Source organism: Acinonyx jubatus, chromosome A3 (genome assembly GCF_027475565.1).
Source record: "Acinonyx jubatus isolate Ajub_Pintada_27869175 chromosome A3, VMU_Ajub_asm_v1.0, whole genome shotgun sequence".
Lineage (NCBI taxonomy): Eukaryota > Metazoa > Chordata > Mammalia > Carnivora > Felidae > Acinonyx > Acinonyx jubatus.
In genome coordinates this window covers 111472946-111497171 of record NC_069388.1, presented here as the reverse complement: position 1 = coordinate 111497171, position 24226 = coordinate 111472946, and the positions used below count along the sequence as shown (strand labels likewise).

General features: G+C 41.5%; 1 protein-coding gene across 6 annotated transcripts in view; it reads left to right on the top strand.

Annotated features, from left to right (window-relative positions):
* The window catches only part of LTBP1 (latent transforming growth factor beta binding protein 1), a 397389-nt gene that overhangs the window by 43856 nt on the left and 329307 nt on the right, over positions 1-24226 (top strand). For all 6 annotated transcript variants that reach the window (XM_027033528.2, XM_027033527.2, XM_027033526.2 and 3 more), the window contains exon 3: positions 1004-1301. In XM_027033528.2, the coding sequence (XP_026889329.2) occupies positions 1004-1301 (298 nt within the window). The remainder of the gene's footprint in view (positions 1-1003; positions 1302-24226) is intronic.

Below are 24226 nucleotides of genomic sequence, written 5' to 3'. Positions count from 1 at the left end.
CTGAAGGAATCCTGTCCATCAGCCTGTATAACATTAACCTAATGAAATGTAAGTCGGTAACATCTCAACTTCTCTGGGACCTTGCCTGTGATGAAACCCACTTACCCATGACCCGTAGCCCCGCTGACTTTGAAACTCTGGCCACAAGTCTTGTGATTCCGAGTATGTGCATCCTAGCAAATAGGAGATAAAGGGCTTGCTTCTTCTTGGTTGCCTTTCATTGTAAGATTAGGAATGGTGTACAGGGCACTGGCTTTTTGAAAACAGAAGTATAAAAGTGTATCTTGGATGATTCTCAACCTCTGTATCCTTCAGTCATGTAAAAACAAAAAAGTGAGTTAGTCTGCATTTCTGAGTCAGTCACTCCAGGCTCCGATAGCTTATGCAGGATGAAATTTGTAGCACTTTTTTGGGGTTGGGGATTGGACTTGGGCTTATCACATCTTATTGGGGTACCTGAAATTTAAACTTAAGCCACTGAGCACAATTTAAAAAGAAAGGCAAAGCATTTTCTTAAGTTTTCCATTGCTTCTGATGCATTTCTGAGAGGCAACTCTAATGAAGTGGTTAAGAATGATGACGTTGAAAAACACACACACAAAAGCAAAAACAAAAGAAAGATGATGTTGGAGCCAGTTCACTTGGATTCAAGTCCCAGCTCTTCTATTTACTCATAGTTGTGTGACCTTTGGCAAATTACATAACCCTTGTGTCTATTTCCTCATCAGTAAAACAGGCAAAATAAAACCTCTCCTTACCGCGGTTGCTGGGGAGGGGGGTGGCGTTCAATTTGTCGATACGTGTTAGAACCGCCTGGCACCTGGGAAGCCATTAATAAATATTAGCTATCATTGTCATCATTGTTGTCCTTGTCATCATGTCTTTAAGTAAGGTTTTATTTTATTGGAGAGCGTTCTGGTGCTGATGTTAAAAGCCCTTGGAAGGACTTATTAAGTCTCCAATGCTTTTCTTCAGAGTTGTGTCTTCTGTTGTCTCCCTGCAGCAAGCTGTGTTCCACCATGCCAGAATGGAGGGATGTGTCTCCGGCCTCAACTCTGTGTGTGTAAACCGGGGACCAAGGGCAAAGCCTGTGAGACAGCAGCTGCCCAGGACACCTCATCCCCAGGCTTTGGAGGGCAGAGTCTTGCGGCTGCTTCCTCCTGGGTCCCTCCTGAGCAAGCAGCAAAGCACACTTCGTCTAAGAAGGCAGACACTCTTCCAAGAGTCAGTCCTGTGGCCCAGATGACCTTGACCCTCAAGCCGAAGCCTTCCGTAGGACTGTCCCAGCAGATTCATTCTCAGTGAGTGTTTTCAACTTGCCTCTACTCAGGAGCATCTTAATTGCTGTCCTGGGAGATTGCTTTCAATCACTCTGCCTTTCCTGCACAATTGGTAGAAATCACTTGGGTAATAATGTCTCTTCTTTCTTTAAGGTTTTACATGTCATGCTTCTCCATCACGTCTTTTGAACATATTTGGTATGTGTGTTTAGCCTCTGCAGGGAAGATTGACTGTAAGCATGAACCAAAGCAGTAGTGAGGATTAGAGGGATCAAGGTTGGACTGGAAGAATAAAGAGAGTTGTTTCTGGTGCAGTTGTGAGTGTTACAACAATTCTTTTGGGGGTGGGGGAAGTGTCTAGAGTTTTGAAATAATAATTGAAGAAAGGAAACAGTGCAATTTGTAAAGATACATGGAAACAGCAGGAACTCAGCTTTGCGTAGAGAAGATATTCCAGATGAGAGCCCTGGGAAAGAGCGTTTCCCAACCTCGGTAGCAGGTTAAGTGTCTCTTCTATTAACACCATGTTTACCTCCCAGTTGCCACGCACGTCCATTTTTGGTGAATGAGCTCGTGTTCTATTTATGGGAACAGGGTTTTTTCTTAGCGTTTGGAAGTAAGTGCCATTCTGAATACAATGAGGACTCCTGGCTAAGACTGCTTACCCCTGGCCTCCTCTGAGGGGCCCGAGGAGGGGCTCCTGGGCTGCACAGGGTCCTTACACACATGGTTTCCTTTTAAATAGCTACTAGACATGGATCACAAGATGCAGAGTGTGCCACAACTCTCGCTTGTCATTTGTCTAGGAATGTAAAATACAGGAAGTTCTCCACTTGGAAATGGGCTTGACCCAGCGGTTCATTTGTAAGTCACTTGCTGGGAATTGTGAATACTTTTCCCCCCTAGAGACAGCTTCCACATGGTGATTAGTATCCAGTCAGCCCACAGAAGTTATTTAATCTGCTAGTGTAGATGAAATTATCCTAATTTATACTTCCCCTTCGAGTAGGCCACCTACTGTCCGTGCTGAGTGGGGTCTGCCTGCTTTTTCCTTTCACTTCTTATCCCCTGCTCCCCCCTTTTCATTCTGCTTTTTCTTTCCTTTCTTGTTGTCTCATTCTTCACTTCTACCTTGGTGAGTAGGTTTGTGGGGCTAGTTTGAAGTCTAACCACCTTGGTGGCATTTCAGTTGGAAAACATGTTCCGGAGCAAGAAGGGATGATGGTTCCAGCCGGTGTTCAATAGTGGCTCACTCTGTGCCCAGGACTGTTTCAGGTGCTTTGCATGTATTATTAATTCACAACTCGCAGTGACCCCGTAAGGTGGGTGCTGTTATTGACCTCATTTTACAGCTATGGAAACTGAGGTTTTTGGCAGAGTGGTTAAGTAATCTGGTCAAGGTCACACAACACAGTTAATAAGTGAGTAATATTAACAAACGTTAGGCTTTAAATAGAGGCGGTCAGGATTCAGCTTCCATGCCCTGAAGGGTGGTAACTTTTTCTGTAAAGGGCCAGGTAATAAGTATTTTCAGCTTTGTGGGACATAGGGTTTCTGTTGCAGCTTCTCGCTTGTGCCGTTGTAGCACAAAAGCAGCCATAGATGATGCATAAATGAATGAGTGTGACTTATCCAGTAAAATTTTATTGACGGACCCTGAAATTTGAATTTCGTATAAATTTCACACGTCACCCATGTGACTTCTTCTTCTTCTTTTCGTTTCTCCCCCAACCATTAAAAAATGTAAAAATATAAAAATTCGTAGCTCGTCGGTTGTACTAAAACAGGCGATGGGCCACCTTTGGCCCTTGAGCTCTGTAGTTTGCTGACCCTTTCTATAAAATATAGTGGTGCTTTTTTGTGCCAGAACATGAATGTAACTGTGTATCCTTGAAATGACACAAAGCTTTGATTATATCATAGCTAGACATCTCTTTTCCAGCATTGTTCTGGATCTTAAAAACAAAGAGCAATTCTGTGTTGAACTTTGCCTCGGCAATCAAGAGTCAGGTTACTGTGCATTGCAATGATTTTTTTCTAGCGTTATTACTTACATAAACTGTGAAGTAATTTACAAGCGACATCCTTCATCTTGAATATCACCATCTACTGTTAGAATTTGACCCTCTGTGATGTGTGTGTGTGTGTGTGTGTGTGTGTGTGTGTGTATGGCTTGTTAGTAAGAACCATATGTCAGAAGTCAGATAAATGATTCAACTTTTTTTTTCTTTTTTTGGTAGCAGCAGTATAATTTAGACAAGAATGTTGTGAGTCAAAGAGGTGGCTAAGGTTTCAGTTCTAACATTGCTTTGGAAAAATAAGTCTGTGGATACATTTGCTTCAGAGGCTTCATCTTCTGAATGAAGATAGTTTTTGCCGTGGCATTGTTACAGGGCATGTGTGTGTGGGTGTGCCTGTGATGTGCTTTTGGGTAAGGAGAAGGGGTGGCCCAAGGTGCTAACAATTCTGACCATTTCTTAAATGATTATTTTATTTTATTTTTTATTGTAGAGAAGGCGAGTGGGGGAGAGGGGCAGAGGGAGAGAGAGAGTCTTAAGCAGGCTTCACGCTCAGCATGGAGTCCGACCTGGGGCTCATTCTCACAACTGTGAGCTGAAATCAAGAGTCCGATGCTTGATGGACTGAGCCATCCAGGCATCCCGATCTTGATACTTTCTTAATGAACGCTTATAGGTTGCCCTGTTATCTGGAGTATGAAGATGTAAAAGATCCACTTCTGCATTTAAGGAGGTTTTGAGATGATAGATGAGCTGTAACATGTGAGGGACACAAAGGCAGGAGGGGTGCAGTTGGCCCACAGGTGAATTTAGGTAATGATCTATAATCACCTGAAATCCTACTTAATCAAACTGCCAAGGAGCATACATGATAGGACTATTTTGGCTACTTTTAAGAAATGTAATAATTCTTAAGTCATCTTTTTTTAAGATTGACTGCTTTGGGATGTTTCAAGGTTTTGTTTTGTTTTTATCTATCGAAGAAGGAGATTGACTTTCAAGGTTTTGTTTTGCTTTGTTTTTATCTATTGAAGAAGGAGATTGGTTAAGCCTCCTTAAAGTGCTTGTAGACACAAAGATACCTAAGATATCAAAATGTTTATTTTTTTAAATGTTTTTTATTTATTTTGAGAGAGAGAAAGAAGAGGGGAGGAGCAGAGAGAGAAGAAGAGAGAGAATCCCAAAGAAGTTCCATACTGTCAGCACAGAGCCCGACACGGGGCTTGATCTCACAAACTGCGCGATCATGACCTGAGCCAAGACCAAGTGTTGGAGGCTCAGCTGATGGAGCCCCCCAGGTGCCCCTCACACTGTGTATTGAGCGTTACATCTCTTATGTGGTGTATGAAGCCGTCTTGATCTCTTATCCAGCAAGGGGTTGTGGAGCACGCTCCGTGTCCCGGGCACGCACTGTCTAGGGCCTCAGGCTGGAGCACTGAACGAATACACAAAATGCCAGCCTCCCTGGAGCTTACAGCCTGCAAAGTGGGAGACAGGTGGAAGTGGCATGATGAGAACATGTGAGAAGTCCTGTAGGAGAAAGTAAACCTGTGGGAATGGATGGAGAGTGCTGGGTGGGTGCAGGGTGGAAAGGCATGAGATCTCTAGTGGTTTTAATAGGCTGTCGGGGAGGACCCATCTGGGAAGGTCACATGTAAGCAAAGGCTTAAAGGATGTGAGAGCATGAACCGTGAAGACGAGTGCATGCCTGGCACGTTTGAAGCAACAGTTAATTTAGGAAGACTGTGATGTTAAAACTACACATTTTAGGTACGTGGGTAGTAGTTGAATTGGTTTTACCTTTGGCCAGGTTAGTTTTAGCTTGATTTAGAACCAGATACAGAGCTCTTGAGGAAATCAAAGGAAGGAGCAATTGTTTCCAGATTTTGGAGTGTTGGGGAAGTGGAGGTTCCAGGGATGGCTCTGGAGATGGCGAGCTTGAAAAGATGGTTAAATTTGGACACAAAGAACTGGATGGGAAGGGCATTTCCAGGAATGGCAATGATGTGCCATCAGAAAATATGGCATATTAGTGGGGTGCCTGGGTGGCTCCGTCAGTTAAGTGTCTGACTTTGGCTCAGGTCATGGTCTCATGGTTTGTGAGTTCGAGCCCTGCTTCGGGCTCTGTGCTGAAAGCTCAGAGCCTGGAGCCTGTGTCAGAGTCTCTGTCTCCCTCTCTCTCTGCCCCTCCCACACTTGTGCTCTGTCTCTTTTTAAAAAATAAACGCACATTAGAAAATAAACATTAAAAAAAAAAAAAAGAAAGCATGGCATATTGGTTACCTACTGCTGTGTAACAGATCACCTGAAACTCAGCAGCCTAAAACAAACATTTATTGTCTGACATTCTCTGCAGGTGGGGAACCTAGGAGGTGCTTAGCTGGGAGATGTGCCTCAGTATCTCTCATGAGGTTGCAGTCAGCAGGGGCCACTCCACTAGGGCTGGAGAACCCACTGCCAAGTTCACTCAAGTCCGTGGCTATTGGCAGGAGGCTTCCCTCCTGGAAAGAGATTACTCATGGATCTCTCTGCAGAACTGCCTGAGAGTTCTCATAACATGGCCGGCTACTGGCTTCTCCTGGAGCCAGTGATCCCACACTGGAGAGAGCAAGGAGAATGCCACAGTGCCTTTGTGGTTGTCAATCTTAAAGATACACACGTTTACTTCCACCTTATTCTACTCATTAGAAGTGAGTCACTCAGTCAAATGCACTCTTTCAAAGGGAATGAAGTTAAGCTGCGCTTTTTGAAGGTGTGAATATCAGAGTTTTTAGACATATTTTAAAAAGACCACATTTAGGATATGATTTGATTGGAACTTAATATAGATGCAGACTAGTGGTAATAAAAGGTTGTAAGGATTGGTTAAAAACCAAGGTAAACACTTAAGATTTCCACAAAACCATTCCAAAAAGAGACAACAAAGCAAGATAGAAAAAAAAAACCAAACCGGAATAGAGAGGGAAACTATAGTTTAGAAGAGGCTTAAGTAACTCACTAATCACAATGTTTGGACTGTGTCTATCCTGATTCAAACAAACTGTAAATAAAAGTAAAAGATGATGTATAGGAGAATCATGAAAATCTAGACATTGGAAATTTAATGATACAAGAAATGATTGTTGATTTGGGGGGGCTGTGGTGAAGGACTTCTAGTTATGTAAGGAGAATGATATTAAAGTATTTGCAGATGAAATTGTTTGATGTATGAGCTTTGAAATTATTCAGTGAGTTGAGGTACAGAGGTAATAAGATTGGCTCTGAGGGGATAATTACTAAAGCTGGATGATGGGTACATGGAGGTACAGAACTCTATTTTTTTTTTTTTTTTAGTTTATTTATTTTGAGAGAGTGCGAGTACTTGCACAGTGGAGGGGCAGAGAGAGAATCCCAATGCAGGGCTCGATCTCACAAACCATGAGATCATGACCTGAGCTGAAATCAAGAAAGAGTCGGATGCTTAACCAACTGAGCCACCCAGGCACCCCCAGAACTCTATTTTTGATATTTTCTGTAAGGAAGAGTAACTACAAGAACAACAACAACAAACCAAAATAAAATTTCAAGTGGGAGGAATGCTGTGGTGTTTTTCTGCCTTGGAATGAAGATTCATCTGGCTGTAGTATCTGCAGTGGGTTAGACTTAGAGGTAATTAGATGACTCTGTAACAGGTGTAGCAGTGCTGGTAATGTAGAGGAAGGAAGTGAACTCAGGAGTGACTATAAATTAAAAGCCTTGGCACCTCATGGAATGTGGGAGGCAAAGGTAGAGAGAATGAGTGTGATCCAGACTTGGGACTGTGGGAGAAAGGAGGGGCATGGGGGTCTTTCTGACACAGCTTTATGGATGAATTGCCGGGATTATCCTCTGTATCCCAATAGTGGGTGTCAGTGGCTAACAGCTGGACACTTGGTCAGGTGCTGGTTTGAAAAGACCTGGCTGGGGCATTCTGGCAGTACTCATTGCTGTAGTTGGTAGTTTCATTCATGCTTTTCATGGAAGGTTTATTATGGAGGTGTTCCTTTTTCCAGTTTTGTGGGCCGCATCACAGATTCTCCATGAGCTAATGAGAACACCACGTGATGCCTTATCTTCTTGTATACAGATCTTGGCAGTCACTTCTGATGCTTTGAACTTTTACTTGATAATAATGGAGTCTAGAAGGTCTGTACTAACCCTTCAGGTTACTCTCAAATTGCATCCTGTAGATGTTACTCACATGCAGCTGTACGTGTATTTGTGGAAGAATTGCCACTGTTAGGTCGCAGATGTGTCTCCACTGTCTGTCTTTAGTCCTATATGCAAAAAGGTGTTAATGCTTATAACTCCTAGCTGGGAGACTCCACTAAGGAGCAAAATTCAAAAACGGTTCAGCTTTCCAGAGCTTTTTCACCACCTGTCAGTGTCATCATTCACACATATATTGAAGTTGCCCATAAAAGTTTGTCGTCAGCCCCTAGTGCTGCTCACTGAGACTGTTTTGACTTGTGTGAAAGGTCTGTCTTTATCCTTGTTCGTCATGATGGATGCTATAGGCACTGACCATGAAATCACAAGGTGGAGGTCATGAGAGGCATTCTTGAGCTCTTAATGTCTTTTGGTCACTAGAGAATGTTGGTATAAATGACCACTGCTTTGCCAAATGGGGAGCTATTATCTGTGTGGTATAAGGAGGAAGCGCTTTTGCCAGAGACACTGGACCCCAGTCCCTTGTCTTTGAGCTTGAGAAGGAAGTCTGGTTTTACTCAGGATATGGATGTCAAATCTATCTAGGGAGCTCACATGTGTCCTGTCTTTTGTCTTCCCTGGTGATGGCTCTTTTCATCATCTTATGGTGTCCTGATGTTAGAAAGGATGGTGCTTAGTTTCTCTGGAAAAATAAGTTTTGTCCTGTCTCAGACCAGGTGAGGGGACTGCATTTATGTGATGGCACTGACTTATCCCTCTCCTTCATTCTCTTCGTCCCAGGGATGCGGTGAAAAGAAAAGAAGCAAGTGAGCAAATGTTCTTTTAAAAGACAGGAGTAATTCACATGCATTCTATATTTATCAAGTGAGCTCATAGTATGCCAGATATTTTCTAAATATAGGCAAGACTCTTTAGAATCCACATTGGGATGATGGGGTCCATTTTCAAAGTTCTTGAGAACTGAATGCTCTGCATTTACTATGGGTTGGTTGATAGGAAGCAGTGTTGAGTGATGTTTATGCTGTGGAGGAGAGGGTGCTCCCCTGTCCTTTATCTCTGCCCCGCTCTTAGCTTCCGGGCTCTGTGGTTGTGAGTCTTTTAAAAAACCCACAAACTATATGCTGTGATATCTACAGGGGTGGGAAGCTTGGTGTAATATTCTCTCCTAATTAACAGCAACAGCAACAATAAAATGTAAGCTCATTCCCTTTATTTGGACTTTCTCATACTATCCCAATAGGTGGGAAAAACCCTAACTCATTATAAAAACTACACCAGTAGTTAAAACTTGGGAGAAGTTTCAGGCTTTTTGTAGCATGATAGTTGAGATTGGGATCTTTCTTGAACTTATTTAAAAAGCAAGGAAGTGATCAGGACTTGAATGGGCATTTTCCCCAAAGGATCTCTCAGTTTGGATCTCTCAGAGTAGAGGGGGGACCTTGCAGTATTGACCCCCATCCCCACCCCCCCTGCCCCCCCACCGCTGATCTTCCTACGGGGTTCTTTTTATGCTTCCTCTGCTCCCCATTGTCACAACACTTACTTCACAGTCTTTTGTCTCTTTATTGACATAGGTACACAGAAGGGCTACGATAAATGTTTAATACATTTTTTGAGGTTTTTCTAGAGAAAAAAGTCTAAATCCTTGTCTGAGTATTCTTTCATGAATACCTACTTATGTTGCAAGAAGTTACCTTTTTCTCTTGGAATATACTGTCTGCCTTTGTAAAGCCCTGCACAGTTTTGCAGAATACTTTGTATTCCTGTTGTGTCCACCTAACATGTCTATACGATGAAGGTTTTGATGCTACTTGATGATGTGGAAAAAAAAGGCAAAGTGGCAGAAAATTGAAGAAAAGGAGCTCAGTCCAAGGATTTTAGTGTTCACTTTTTGACGCTTTAGGGATGGGTGAGAGCCCACAATTGGAACCAGTGACTGATTTTTTTCATTTTATATGCATACTTTAAACTTTTAAAAACAATTGAAGTGCAATTAAAATTACATACCAAAGAGTATACTAAAGTGCACACAGCCTCATGACGATCCCGAAGTGATAACACACTCCTGCATGGACCGTACACGTCAAAGAGTGGAACACTGACAGCACGACAAAGACCCTTTGTTTCCAGATCGGACCTCTTCCTCCTTCCCAAGTTGCTGTCTTGACTTCTTACACCAGAAGTCAGTTTCTCAACAATGTATGTATAAATGAATCCCATAACGTGTATTTTTTTCACTCATTGTTATGTCTGAGGTTGACGTATGTGGTTGTGTGTGACTGTTGTTCACATTTACGTTGCCAAAGATCACTTCATCATATGAGTATACCATAATTTATTATCTGATCCGCTCTTGATGGATGTTTGGAATTTTTCTAGTTTTTGGTTCTTAGGAAAAATGCTGTAGGTAGGCATGTGTGGGGATTCCAGAAGAAGACCTTTGCGAATTCATCAGAAAACCAAGCCCAATTGGACATGGCAATGTCAAGGTTTGAGAGGGACTTCATAATCCATTGTGCGAAGTTTGATCATACTAGTATTTGTTGGTCAGCGCTGTTCTGTTGCTTTAAAAAAAACATGCACGTAAGGAAGATAGTGGGATGAGATGGTGTTTGAGGAGCCGGGAGCAAGGAACCTTTTCTCCTGAGTGGGACTTGGCAGGAAGAGTGCGCTGTAGGATGGGGGTGGGGGAGGTAGGGGAGGGTAGGGGAGCTCACTTGTGTGTTTCCGTGTGTGTACCCTGCAGAGTACCACGAAGAAGGCTTCACCAAGAGTTTTGAGATACAACTGACTGGGCTTAAGTTCTGGTGAAAGATAACATCAGGAATTGGAAACTCAAAGTGTGCAATTAAAAAGGGCAGCTGCTGGGCTAGAGTTTGCTCCCCATTTAATTGCTAGCAATTAGGCTGCTGTTTTGGTGTTGTGTAATAATTATAATAGTAGCTAATATTTACTGAGTGTTTATTCAATGCCAGTTCTCTTCTTCCTCTTCTTTTCTCTTCCACTTAAATTTTTTTTTTCATGTTTATTTATTTTTGAGAGAGAGAGAGAGACAGAGCATGAGCAGGGGAGGGGCAGAGAGGGGGCTGAGAGAGGAGACGCAGAATCCGAAGCAGGCTTCACGCTCTGAGCTGTCAGCACAGAGCCCAACGTGATGTGGGCTGTGAGATCATGACCTGAGCTGAAGTCAGATGCTCAGCCAACTGAGCCACCCAGGTGCCCCTCTCTTCCACTTTTAAGGACACTTGTAATTGGGCACATCTGGATAATTCAGGGTACTTTCCCCATCTCAAGGTCAGCTGATGAGCAACCTTAATTTCATCTGCAACTTTAATTTCCCTTTGCCTGGCAACCTAACATATTCATAGGTTCTGGATGTGCATGTCTTCGAGGGGCCATTATTCTGGCTATTAGAGCATTTTATCAAGTACCCAATCTTGTTTTGCTGATCTTTTCTGATACTGAAGAGTGAGCTATAATTGCAAGGGATAGTAAATAATCATCAGAGTACCCTTCAATTAATAGTATAGCCAGTCCTTATGACTCTGATAAAAGTTAGATTTAAGCCCTTCACGTAGATTGAAGGTCTAAATGTGGCCCCCACTGTTCTCTGCGATCTTGGGACCAGCACCCTCAAGCACTTGTGGCTGGAAGAGGGGAAGACCAAGAGCCTAGAGATGGCCAGGCAGCAGGAGGGGCCCTGGCTGTCTTTATGCCCTTAGTCTCATGGAGCTAGGGATTGAAAAGTGAACACCACTCATAAACAAGTATTTTTTGACGTCCAGTGGCCCCAACCACTAGACAAAGTGGCCTTGGGGCTCTGATTGCAGTTCTCCTTGGGGGAGTTGGGAAGGGGTGGGCAGACTTGGAGTGGGGAGAAGGCTAGAAATGTCTCTTCCTTCAATAGTTAGATTGGGGTTCTTGAGCCTGATAATGTATTTCCCGTATGACTATTCTCTGTTGAAATAAATTTGTGCCCCGGAAATGAATTAGTTGTCAGAGGACCTCCTGCAAACTGGTGATGGAACTGGAATGGAAACACACATGAATCCACTGATAAGCAGTTGGGATAGAACGCAACGTGGTGGACGCGTGGGACCGTGTACTTGAGCCCTGGCCTGCATGGTTCATTCCAAACCCAAGAATACTTTTTAGAGCCTGACTTTGGGTGTTGTGTAGATTATAGGAAAAATTCCTCTTTGCATTTGGATATGTTTGGCATTCCATGGATACCGCCCTTGAATCCTTCCAAGGTGCCCCTAGGGTTGCACTAAATCCTCTTCCCTTGTTTTCCTTGGCTTAACATTTAGTTTATGTTCAAGCAAGTGTAGACTGAATTTTAAGACTAAATTTTTATAGTGGCCCTCTGCCCCAGAGTTGCCTGGGATCAGAATAAATAACTTAGAAGATGTGAGTCCTACATGAGGGAGGAGACAGTACAGCTCATATTATGCAAAATATGCTTAAGGAAATAAAACACAAAGTTAACTTGTAAACATGCTTAGAGTTTGTATGTTTTCACTGTGGTTCTCAGTGTCGAGTGTATTTTTTATTCTTTTATCTGTTCCTCAAATGCCTTAGAGATATCCTAGCAGAAATAGCCAATCCTATGGTCCCAGAGGCAGGAACTCCTAAGGGGAAAGAATGTCTACTTAAACACTATGGAGAAAAGAAACCCTAAATTTATAATCCAGGAAAAAATGTCTCATTTTTCAGGACTGCTGTTTCTGGACAAGCTGTTGATGTGTTTATGCAGGATAGCAGGAGGGACCGGGAAGACTGGATGGAAATTAGTAGTGGGTTGGAGAATGGTCCTATGCCCACCAGAGTTAGGTGGGTTCTCCCATGAGTGGGGTGGAAAGTGGCAAAACTCTGACTGTCCCTTGTATCCCAGGTGCTTCGGATTTTATTGAGTATGAAGTCCAGTCCACAACTGGAGGGATCTTTTCAAAACATAAGTCTCATCTCGCCCTGCTCTGCATAAGAGCCTTCAGTGGCTTCTCAGTGCTCTGAGGATAGAGATGAGTTCTCCCCTCCTGGGACATCAGACTCTTCTCCTCTGATTGTCATCATTCACAGGCACCAACCTGTCACCATGTCCCAGGCAGCTCATTAACCCTGTCCAGCTCCTTCCTGACACATTTTGTCCGTCTGCAACCTACTGCCTCCCCTTGCACACGCTCCTCTTCCCTGTTAACACCTGTTTCTTTTATTGATTTCAGTTTCCTCTGGGAAACATTCCCTGACACCTGTTACTCCCTCAAAGATGCTCTCATGACCCCTATTTCCCCATCCGCTCCCTTCATAACATTCATTTCATTTCGTGTGATTTGCTCTTCTTGGTGAATGCAAATGTATATTATGACTTCCCTGGATCTGAAAGTCTGACCATGCAGGAATGCAAATACTAGCCCATCAGCTAAGCTGCCTCAGTTTCCTGAAGTAATCAGAAGGGACCAGTTGAATGAGTCGCTGATGAGAGTAGTCAAAAGTTTTCTCAGTCATAATGCACTCCATTCTGGGGCAGTAGTTCAGCCCTGGCATCCTGTCCTTCTCTGGCACTTCCAGGCGACAGTAGGACTCACTTGCTGTGTATCTCTGGCTGTTTTTCTTTGGTCAGGCTCTAGTTCTCTGGATCTTCTCTTCTTGACCTTTTCACTTCCAAGTCTTCTTGATCCTAGCACTTCCTAGGATGCCTGTGATAGATGTGAGGCACATTAGCAAGAAAAAAAATATGGCAGCAAAGCCCAGGCAGCCAGTCTCTTGGGAAAATTACTGAAACTGACACTGAAAATCGCATTTTATGAGCTTGAAGACTCGTTAGTACTCATGAGTATTTAATTAAATACTAAGTGATTTGCACCTTGACGCAAGATTGGCTCAGTTTTCAGACAGCAAACTGGGATGTGCAGGCAAACTTTAATTATTTTTCATTGAGAGTTATTTTTCACTTAGAGTTCATAGGATTCCGGAGTTATATAATTTCACTTTTCACTTAGAGTTCATAGGATTCCACAGTTATATAATTGGCCAAGTTAGCTCTCAACAAAACACAAAGAAATATTTTATCAATATCACTGTCTTTGTAAAGAATTAATCCTGGGTATTTGTCCCTTTAAGAGCTGAGTGTAATGGGAACTAGAATGAGAATGTATTAGGTACGATCTTGTTTCCATCTTTCAGTATCTTCAGCACAGATCATAAAATTTTATCACTTAAAGGGATGAATGTCTTGCCTAGAGTCACATGGGTAGTAGCAGAGCTGTGACTTGAACCCGACCTCTTATACTATGATCTCCTTGTTGTTTTTTATATGTTATTGTCTGTCTGACTCTCTGGTATCAAAATTAATGAAAAAACTTGCACAGTATTTTTGAAGCCCCAAACCTAAGAAAGATAGAGGAGAGATGAAAAACTTGAGTCATTTCACGAGTTTTCAAGTAAAACACTGTTGTTTGATGAAATGTTTTTATTTTCAAAATGATCAAAATTCACTTATCAAAATGTATTCTGTCTCAAGGAGAAAATGTGACAGTTATTTCTTTATTGTTAGTTACCAATGTAGAAGCCGTTCTCACATCTTTAAAAATTAATTGGACTGTCTGCCATGGACAGGGAGGTTATTTTTAAACAATTCTCATCTTGGGGCTTTCTTGACATGGGCATCACTTTTACTGCTTGTGAAATGCACTGCCTTATTTCTTTGCCGGATGTTGGGGTTTTGCCAAGTGCTGGTATTTGGAGATTTGATGGACAGAGTCTAAAGTGAGACATCATTCTTCCTTAATTTGTTCAAAGCCTCTTAATGCAGCAGCTAATCCTTCCTAATTATATTTCTAGGAAGGATGTTCTTAACTCCCGCAGGAAGACGACATAGACATTTTGAGACGATTAGGATGCACTGCACTCAGAAAAAGAATTTGAAAGGAAGTGCTTTCTGTTTCCCCTACCTCACTCAGGGAGTACAAAGACCCAGTGGCCTTTGAGGCCCTTCGTGAAACTTTTCTCTCTGTTGCTGTGGCCCCTGTTTATCTCCTGGTTTTAAGAAGCTGTTTTGAAGGAGAAAAAAAAAATCCTACCAAACCCATTTCTATGAATGAGGCAAGCGTTTCACAACTTAATTGCCTTCATGTCTTGAAAGGTCACCTGTAAATGTAAATAGTGGGAGATTCATTGTGTGTATTAGAAATACTTTGTAAGGTTGAAGCACTTGGCAGTCTCCCTGATTGATTTCTTTGATGCCGTGTTGCTTTGTGTTAATTTAAGGTAGTGATTTTTTTTAAATGTTTATTTTTGAGAGAGAGAGAGAGAGAGAGAGAGAGAGAGAGTGTGTGTGTGTGTGTGTGTGTGTGTACGTGTATGCGCACGCGTGTGTATGTGCATGGGAGTAGGAGAGGAGCAGAGAGAGGGAGACAGGACCTAAAGCAAGCTCTGGGCTGTCAGCACAGAGCCTGATTTGGGATTCACGCAAACTGTGAGATCATGACTTGAGCTGAAGTTGGATGCTTAACCGACTGAGCCACCCTGGTGCCCCTAAAGTAGTGAGAATAAGTATGTTAGTGACGTGTGTATTAGATCATTTCCGATCCTTAATATTTTGAGCAAAGTACATATGGTCACTGTCAAATAAGACTTTGATAAATGAGTTATAGTCTCTAAAGCATTAGTGGTTTTGAATATTCCTATGAAGTGTGATTTTATCGCTCACAGATTAATTGCAGTTTTTAAAAACTTTTTAGAGATTGAACAGCTTCCAAATGTTTATTAGTTATTCATATTTTTATATGAATAATCTATTAACATTCTTTATCCCATTTAAATTTCTGTTACAGTAGAATTTCTATGAAATTTCTATACATTTTTTATTTGTAAGAGCTCTTTTCGTAGTAAAGATCTCTTTGTTAAACATTTTAAGAACTCTCAACGTTGGAGGCGGCCCTTATATACAAAAAATGTTATTAGTACCTACTGAATTTTTTATCCACCAATTTGGGTTCTTTTTAATCCCCCAACTTGAAAGAAACTTCTGAAATTGAATTTTTGAAAATTCCCACTCCTAGGTGGTTCAGTTGGTTGAGCATTCAACTTCATTCAGGTCATGCTCTCAAGGTGTGTGGGTTCAAGTCCTGCATCAGGCTCTGTGCTGACAGCTCAGAGCTTGGAGCCTGATTCAGATTCTGTGTCTCCCTCTCTCTCTGCCCCTCCTCCACTCATGCTTTGTCTCTCTCTCTCTCTCAAAAATAAATAAATATTAAAAAAAAAAGTCCCCACTCATCTTTGAGGACAAGAATACTAATCAACAACTCATTGGGTAATGTATTTCAGAATTCTTCTGTTCTGCTGAGGCTTGCTGGTTGACATAAACATAATTAGGTATTGTTGAACCATCTTAACATTCTAAGCTTGAATAGTTCTTAGTGCATTTCTAACCTGGTTGACTTATCTAAGGTTCAGCAAAATGAGGGTAGAAACTCTGTTCTCCCCATCTCTGCAATTCAAATTTTCAGCTTACTGTAGTTGATTAACTTAGTCTGTCAACAAATACTGAGTACCGGCCACATGCCAAGGACTGTTCTAGGCATTCCAGTTGGAGGATCAGGCTAAACATGCTTGCAAGATAGTTAATAATATGGGATAATACCATAGTGACTGGTGATTTAGGTGGTGCCTGTTATAAATTCTAGCGGAGTATAAGGAAGGGGGCCATCAGTAGGGACTAGAGTAAAAGGTAGACTTGCCAGAATGTGGAGGATTTTGTAAAGGAGAGAGGCTGGCCTTTAAGTAAAGGAGATGACAGGATGGGAGATAGGGTGGGAGTGAGTCTCCTGTTTCTATAGGACAGGTGGGAGATTGATTTATTTTGGGGATATGGAAGAGTAGTAGGAGGTGAGATTGAGTGTGTAGATCCAGATTATGGAAGGCCTTGACAAATGGGGAGAGTGTCTTTGAGTGGGGCTGTGAGAAATGGAGTGATGCCACTCAAGAAGGAAAAGATTTACCTGTGGGGAGCCAGCTTAGCCAGTGCTGTGGAAATGTGAGGAGTACCCAGGTGATTGATGCACACATGAGAGAAAGGTGCCTTAAGGAGCTGGCCTTGTCGCCCACCTACCTCTCACAGTAACTTCTGGGGAGGAAATCTAATTTTCTTTAAAAATAGAGGGGGATGAAGACGGGCAGTCCAGAAAATCCTTCCTTTGCATCCAGACGAAGGAGTTATGTATAGTCTGATGTTTATCTCTACCTCTAGATAATGTGAAGTCAAAGGATAGGTCCTCTTACCCACTTTAGAAGTGGAAAATGGAGGCTGTCTTTGAAGGCTTTCTTTTTCCTCTATTCCACTCTGTCCTTGGATTCAAACTCACAGACACATAATCAGAAGCAGATTCTATTTCCTTCTGTGTTGATCAAACTAACACTCTTCAAAATGCATTTGGTAGCCATTCATCATACTCTGTAGAAAAATCAAGGTCTCTTTTTTCTTTTTCAGGTGTTCTCAGACTCCTTTTCTACCCTTACCTTTGTTGGCTTTACGGCTTTTGCCATAGCCGTTGTGTGTTATCTTTGCCCCTTCCAGTATAAATCTCTGTGCATCTGCTTTGTGTGGTTTTCCTACTACACTAGGAGTGCTCAATTCACCTGTAGCCCTCGTCTAGTAGGTGACTGGAGTCCCACATTGTTTATGATGTTATTGCTGAGAGCTGCAAGTGAGCCTGGGACATTTGGGCACATGTGCACATACAGGTGATAACAACTTACATGTTGATGGTTCTGGATATCTTTCTAGTTAGATTGCATTATCTGGTTTCTAGTTGGATTGTGTTCTCAGTTATTGAAAACAATGTAAAAAAAAGAAAATTTGAAACAAAAATTTCATAATTTACTGTGTAATGTTAAATCATCAATTTTATTTCAGACTTCATGTACATTTGTTGTTTAACATAGCTGTTGAGGCCTAGGGGTTGCTAGGAAAGTTTTTGTGATTTGCTCTGTGAAGTAATCAATCCAACCCCAGACTATTTGATAGTACTGGTAGTATTTGTCTTTCACAAAATCAGAAATACTTTCCAAACCCAGTGAAGAAATGCTGTGCTTTTTTTTTTTTTTTTAAAAAAGCTCCTATATCACCTTTATGTTCATATTAATTTAGGACGTTCATTAAAACACAAGGATTTGTTCCTGATTTGAATGGATACATGCACCCTGATGTTTATAGCAGCATTATCAACACTAGCCAAATTATGGATGGAAAGAGCCCAAATGTCCATCAACTGATGAATGGATAAAGAGGGGGTGGTAGATATAAACAATGGAATATTTCTCATCCATAAAGAAAAACAAAATCTTGCCATTTGTAACAATGTGGATGGAGCTAGGGACTATTATGCTAAGTGAAAAAGTCAAGTCATGGACAAGCACCATAGGCTTACACTTATAGGTAGACTTTCAGAAACAAAACAAATGAACAAAGCGGGGGGGGAAAAAGAGAGACCAAAAAAACAAACTCTTAACTACAGAGGACAAATTGATGGTTACCAGAGAAAGAGGGGGGAGGTGGGTGGGGGATGGGTGAAATAAGTGATGGGCATTAAGGAGGGCACTTGCGATGAGCACAGGGTGATGTATGGAAGTGATGAATCACTAAATTCTACACTTGAAACTAATATTACACTGTATGTTACCAAACAGGAATTTAAATAAAAATTTGGGGAAAAAACCCATAAGGATTTTCAATCCAGTTTCCTAGGAAGTCTTTGACAAGAAACCAAAAGAAAGGACTTGGAACCTTCAATCTCACAGGTATTTATTGAGTGCTTACTATGGGCCAGGTAACTGTGTTGGTGGCTCAAGGAAATAATTCTTTAATTTCAGCAAATAGTGTGTACCTGTTCTGTTTCTTTCCTCCTTTTCTCTGATTTCTAGAATGAGTAGTTAGTTGCATTTTGTGGTTTTTTTAGTAGAGAGCTGTATTTTTTAGGACAAAGCATATGTAAGGCTGTTCCTTCTACTGGTGTTAAGTGATATTTGTCCTGTTCCTTCAAAGTCCAGTTCTGGTGTTAACAGGCCTAAAATTAATTTATCACATGATTTACGTGCTGTATCCTCGCACCAGGCACCATTCTGACTTGCAGGCATAGTGCTCAGGAAGATCTAACCAAACCCTAACAAGCCTTACACACGCAAAACATTTCAGTTGTGGGCACCTACATGAGAGCTGGGAAAGAGATTTTTGCCTGATCAGGAACACCGAGCAGTAATAGTGTCTGAATTCATAGCTCCTGTAGAGTTTTTGAAGAAAAAAAAGAGCATTTTGTGTGTGTGTGATATTTCACAGAAACAGTAGTATCTGAAAGCTAGCTGGCTGCAGCTGGACAGGCTTCCTTTTGTATGGAAACGCTGCCTCTAGTGTTGGGGAAGAAAACACTCCCTAGAATATAGTGCAATATTATGGTGCCATCTGTCTTGAAAATGAGTTATTCTTTTATTGTCTGCATTATAGTAGTTCCCAGACAACCGAGAAACTTCAGCTAGGGTCTGGTGCTATTTTGTATATGGACCGGTTCCTGCTGGTGAAAGCCTTTAAAGCTTTATTTCAAAGGGTACTCACATCGGGAGGTACCACTGTGATGTGATGAGGCTTTTGCCATAAAGCTCCCAAGGATTGCACACTTGCCTAGCTTCCTGGGCAGAAGAGCGTATGGAACAGTCACTACACCTTCTGTCTCCTGTTTTAGCTTGGGATGGGACATCTTCCTCTCAGATGGTATTCTTTTTCCTATGAGTGTTTTGAGTTTCTTTTTATTTTATTTATTTTTTTTTAGAGAGAGGTAGAGAGAACAAGTGAGGGAGAGGGGCAGAGGGAAAGAGAGAGAGAATCCCAAGCAGGCTCCACACTCAGCATGGAGCCTGATGCAGGGCTCCATCCCATGACTCTGGAATCGTGTGCCGAGCCAAAATCAAGTAGGATGCTCAACTGACTGTGCCACCCAGGCGCCCCTTGAGTTTGTTTTCAAGGGGATGATGACGCAGATACACGAATCTATAGAGTTGGAAAATGAGGCAAAATTTGAAGGTTTGGCTCTTAAGGAAAAAAAAGGCTAAAAATGCTTTTACTTCTCAGATTTTTTTTAGAATCAATTCAAGTGAAAAAGAATACTAGAAACATTTAAGCGATAAAAACACTCATCACTGTTAATAATTAAGATCTTTGAAAGCTTCAATGTTTGGGGTTGACAAAACAATGGTGACATGCTGGCAAGTTTTTCCTTTTCGGTTAGCTGGACTGCTGCTTAAAATTGTGTAATTGAAATGTGTATAAACATAGTAGTTATAAACTATTATGTTTATACACATTTAAACTCCGTTAAAGTATTAATGTTTGCATTTGAAAGTCTGCACGGATCAGAAAATGGATTTAGCATTTCACATCCTCTAGAATGATGACAGGGAATTGTAGGACGGTGCTGGCGCGTTTTCAAAGGCATTCTTCCCTGGTCTGGATACTATCATAGACGCAAATGCGGTTTGTTCAATTTATTATATACACAACATGCATAATAGTCTGAAAGTGGGTTTTTTTCCTTTTTCCCTTTTTTTCTTTTTTTCTTTTGGTTTTAAGCACGCTGGCTACAGTTGATTATATAAAAGGTTTGAAATAGTGCCTGGTTTAAAAACTTGGGGGCTGATATTCTTTCTTTAAAAAACACCAACCTAATGAATGAATTTAGACAATGCAAACACCCACACCAATCAATTCATAAATGGATTTCATTTGAAAATGCGAATGCAGTTTGAACTTTTACGATTATGCCATTGGGCAGCAGGTGGCAAGCTTTGCTTTTCAATGAACTCCGGTTTTATTTTTATACCACAGGATGCCAAAATTTGAAGAGGGTGGTTTGCATCCACTGGAATATGTCATTTCTTGGCAGTACGGCCTTGAACCACCTCCTTTGCTCATCGTGCATAATTGCCTTTCTTTGGATGCCGAAGCCGACCGACCCTTTGGTTCCCCCCACCTTGTTGCAGATGGATAGGGATTAATTCACATGAGCAACGCTTTTATTCCCGTGATTTTAGCAGCACACTGCTAGTGGAGAAAATAAATGAAAAACAAATGAGTTTTTTGAGGCAGTCCCTGCATGGTTTATAAGAGGTTTTGTTGTATGGACTTAATACTGACACATATATATGACTTATTTTGCTTCCACTTAAACACCTGGGTGGCTCAGTTGGTGAAGTGTCTGACTTCAACTCAGGTCATGATCTTACGGTTCGTGAGTCTAAGGCCCGCAGCTGGCTCTGTGCTGACAGCTCAGAGCCTGGAGCCTGCTTCGGACTCTGTGTCTCCCTCTCTCTCTGCCTCTCACCTTTTACACTCTGTCTCTCTCAAAAATAAACATTAAAAAAAAAAAGTCACTTTTGACTAGAAAACGATGCAGAGGTCTGACAAATGCACAAAATTGAATAGAGTTTCATGAAAGAATTTGTGGAAAATTGGACAAGAAAAATTCTTCTTGAGACCAGAATTGAAAACCATTGTCTTCTCCTAGTCTGTACTGGGTGTTTAGTCAAGATTTGGATTTCAAGTCTGGTAAAGAGACTCAGTTTAAAGATGGGAGTGATAGTAAGGTGGGCACTGAATTAATTTGGGAATTGTTATACTCTTTACATAAAACTTTTCTTTTTGGATTGTTATGCAGTGTGGAAAAATTTGAGGGAACAGAAAAATGAAGAAGACTGAATCGTTGTAAACATTTAAGCATTTAATAGTCTACAAATATTTAGCACTTGCTATGCACGCTAGTTTTCCTCTGCCTGTTGTTAGAAATGAGTTCATATGGGCTATGCTACTTTATGTTCATAATTTTTTATATGTTCTTAAGTTTTCCCCTTTTCTGGTGCTACTTAAAAAATTTTTTTAGAAAGTGTATTGCATACAAAAGGCTATAATTTTCAACACACGCATCAAGGCGAATGATGGCAAACCCAGATTCTCATACCCACTGCCTAGCGGAAGAAACAAAACACTGTCGTCGTTAGAGGCTCTCTCTGTGACCCTTCTCCGTACTTTACCCTCTTTCTTCCACAAATTAGCCTGTATTAATCGTTTTCTGCTTTTTAATTTTTTTATTAATTTATAAAACTTTTTTTTAAAGTTTGTTTCTTTTGAGAGAGAAAACTGAGCGAGTGTGAATGAGTGCACTTGGGAGAGGCAGAGAGAGAGAGAGAGAGAGAGAGAATGAATGAATGAATGAATGAATATGAATCCCAAGCAGGCTCCACACCAGTAGTGCAGAGCCTGATGCGGGGCTCGTACTCACCAACTGCGAGACCATGATCTGAGCCAAAATCAAAAGTCAAAAGATTTAATGTCTGAGCCACCCAGGTGCCCCATTTTCTGCTTTTTTAAAAATAGCTTTATTATATTTTTCAGTACTTCTGAACACTGTTATTTTGGTTAGCCAGTTTTTCACTTTTCAATAAATCTATTGTTTGTATTCTTCTGAGACTAGCTTTTCTTGCTTACGTGTTACCTTCATCCATAATAGTGGCTCTCAAACTCGTCTGAGTCACCTGGATGACTTCTAAAACCTGACTTGCTGGTCCCCCACCCTCCACCTCCCACCTTAGTCTTGGGAAGGAGAGTTTGCTTGGTTAACAAACTTAAGGGTGATGCTAATGCTGTTGGTCTTGGAGCCATGCTTTGAGAACCAAGGATGATCCTGATGCTTTGTACCTGGGCTTCATTTACTTTTCTTTTTTATAGTGTCCCATTATATGAATATACCACAATTTATATATCCACTCTCCTGATGTAGGGCATATGAGTTTCCAGGGATTTGCTATTCCAGTGTTGCGATGACCATTTTGTATAAGTCTTCTGTGAATCATTTTTAAGAGTTTTTACACAGTGGAATAAAATATCAATATTAAGGGTAAGTTTTGTTTCAGAAGACTTTTGTTTTCAAGACACACTCTGCTATGTGGCAGACATTGTCTAAAAAAGAACTGATTCTCTGTACAGAAAATAGAACAGCACACACGCAGTCCACTTTGGTGGCCGGTTCTTCAGCCTCTGCCTTTCCCAACTTGGCCATGAGAGCCACTGACTTCGGGCCCAGGACGTTACCTCCCTAGTGACGGTGGATCTCATCATATCTGTCTTTGAAATCGACCCTGATGGCTTCTCCAGTTTAGCCAGAGCTTCTTTGTCTTCCACGTTAGCCTCTGTGAAGTTGACAGTGCTGCTGGTCTTCCTGTAGACCAGATGCCCCAGCCTGGCCTTCCGCTTGATGATGCAGTAGGGAACCCCCATCTTAGGACACAGGGCAGCCAGGGAGACAAACCCAGCTCGTCGGATCCACAGCATGTGCTATTGCTCCCCGCTGAGCCTTCTTGTTTTCCATCATGGTGGTGACCATATTAACTCCACCTTGCAGGACAGACAGCCTATTAGTGGGGACATCCCCTTTGCTGGCAGCTTTCTTCTCTGCCCGGGCCAATAATCTCTGTTGCTTCTCCTGCTTGGTCTCTCTGGTCTATATTTGTGGGCCAGCTTAAGTGGTTGAGTAGCTGTTTGGTGGTCCGAGGCCTGTGTGAACTGGTGAGTGGCGGGCAGCACATTTAGACCCTTCGAGAGAATAGCCCTTTGCTGCTGCAGCTGGATGTAGCGGGGTCATTTGACAAATCAGGTGAGGTCCCCTTTGGGCTGTGTGTCCTGTCTGATACCAGAATTCTTGGGCCTTTTCTCAAATAAGGGAATGACCACTTTCTTGGCCTCTTACTTCTTTACAACAGCTGGTGCCCCAGCCACCTTCTTTCTTTCCGCATCTTGGATGGCTGGAAGAGAGAGATGAGAAACCTTTTTTACAGTGAGCTCTTGTCAAAGCTCAAAACCACTCACCTTGGGCAAATCGATCAATGTTTTTCCCTTAATGTGTTATCTTGTTCTAGAGTCATCCTTCCCTACTGCATTGTCCTCAGGTAGTTTTCTTATTTTCCTTTCACATTTGTTTAACACACCTGGAATTGAGTGTGCTGTGATTTAGTTTATTTTCCATGTGGATAACTAACTGTCTTATTTATTGACTAATTCCTCCCTGTCCCCCAAAACTGATACCTTAGCTGTCATATGCAGACTCCTCATCTATGTGCTGTCAAAATGAACACTTTGCTATGCAAACCTCTAAATAGATGTGTGTCTGTTTCTGGATTCTCTATTCTCGTGCATTCATCTCTATCCTTCAGCCAATATTTGAAGTATTATAATTGTATAACAAGATTTGGTAGGCAAATCCTTCCTCTTCATTCTTTAGCTATGTTTCCACATGAATGTAGAATCGGCTTGTCACTTAAGAAACAACAACAACAACAAAAAACCAACAAAAGCTGGCTAGCATTTTGATTGAAATTGATTGAGCCCGTATATAATTTTGAGATGAATATGCCTCTTTTTGATACTGACTCTTCCTATCCATAAATGCAATGTCCTTTCATTTTATTTAGGTCATCTGAAATGTTCTTGAATACTTATTAAATAATTTTCATGATCTTTCACATCTTTTATGACATCTTACTGCTCCAGTATTCCTGCCTGCTGTTGTAAGGAATCTTTTCTAAAACTTCATCTTCAAACATGCTTTCCTATAGAAATGAGGTTTCATGTTTTTCTGTGCACTGAAATTTGCTAAACTTACGAGGGTACATTGTCTGATATTTTGCGTTTTCCTTAGAGATTAC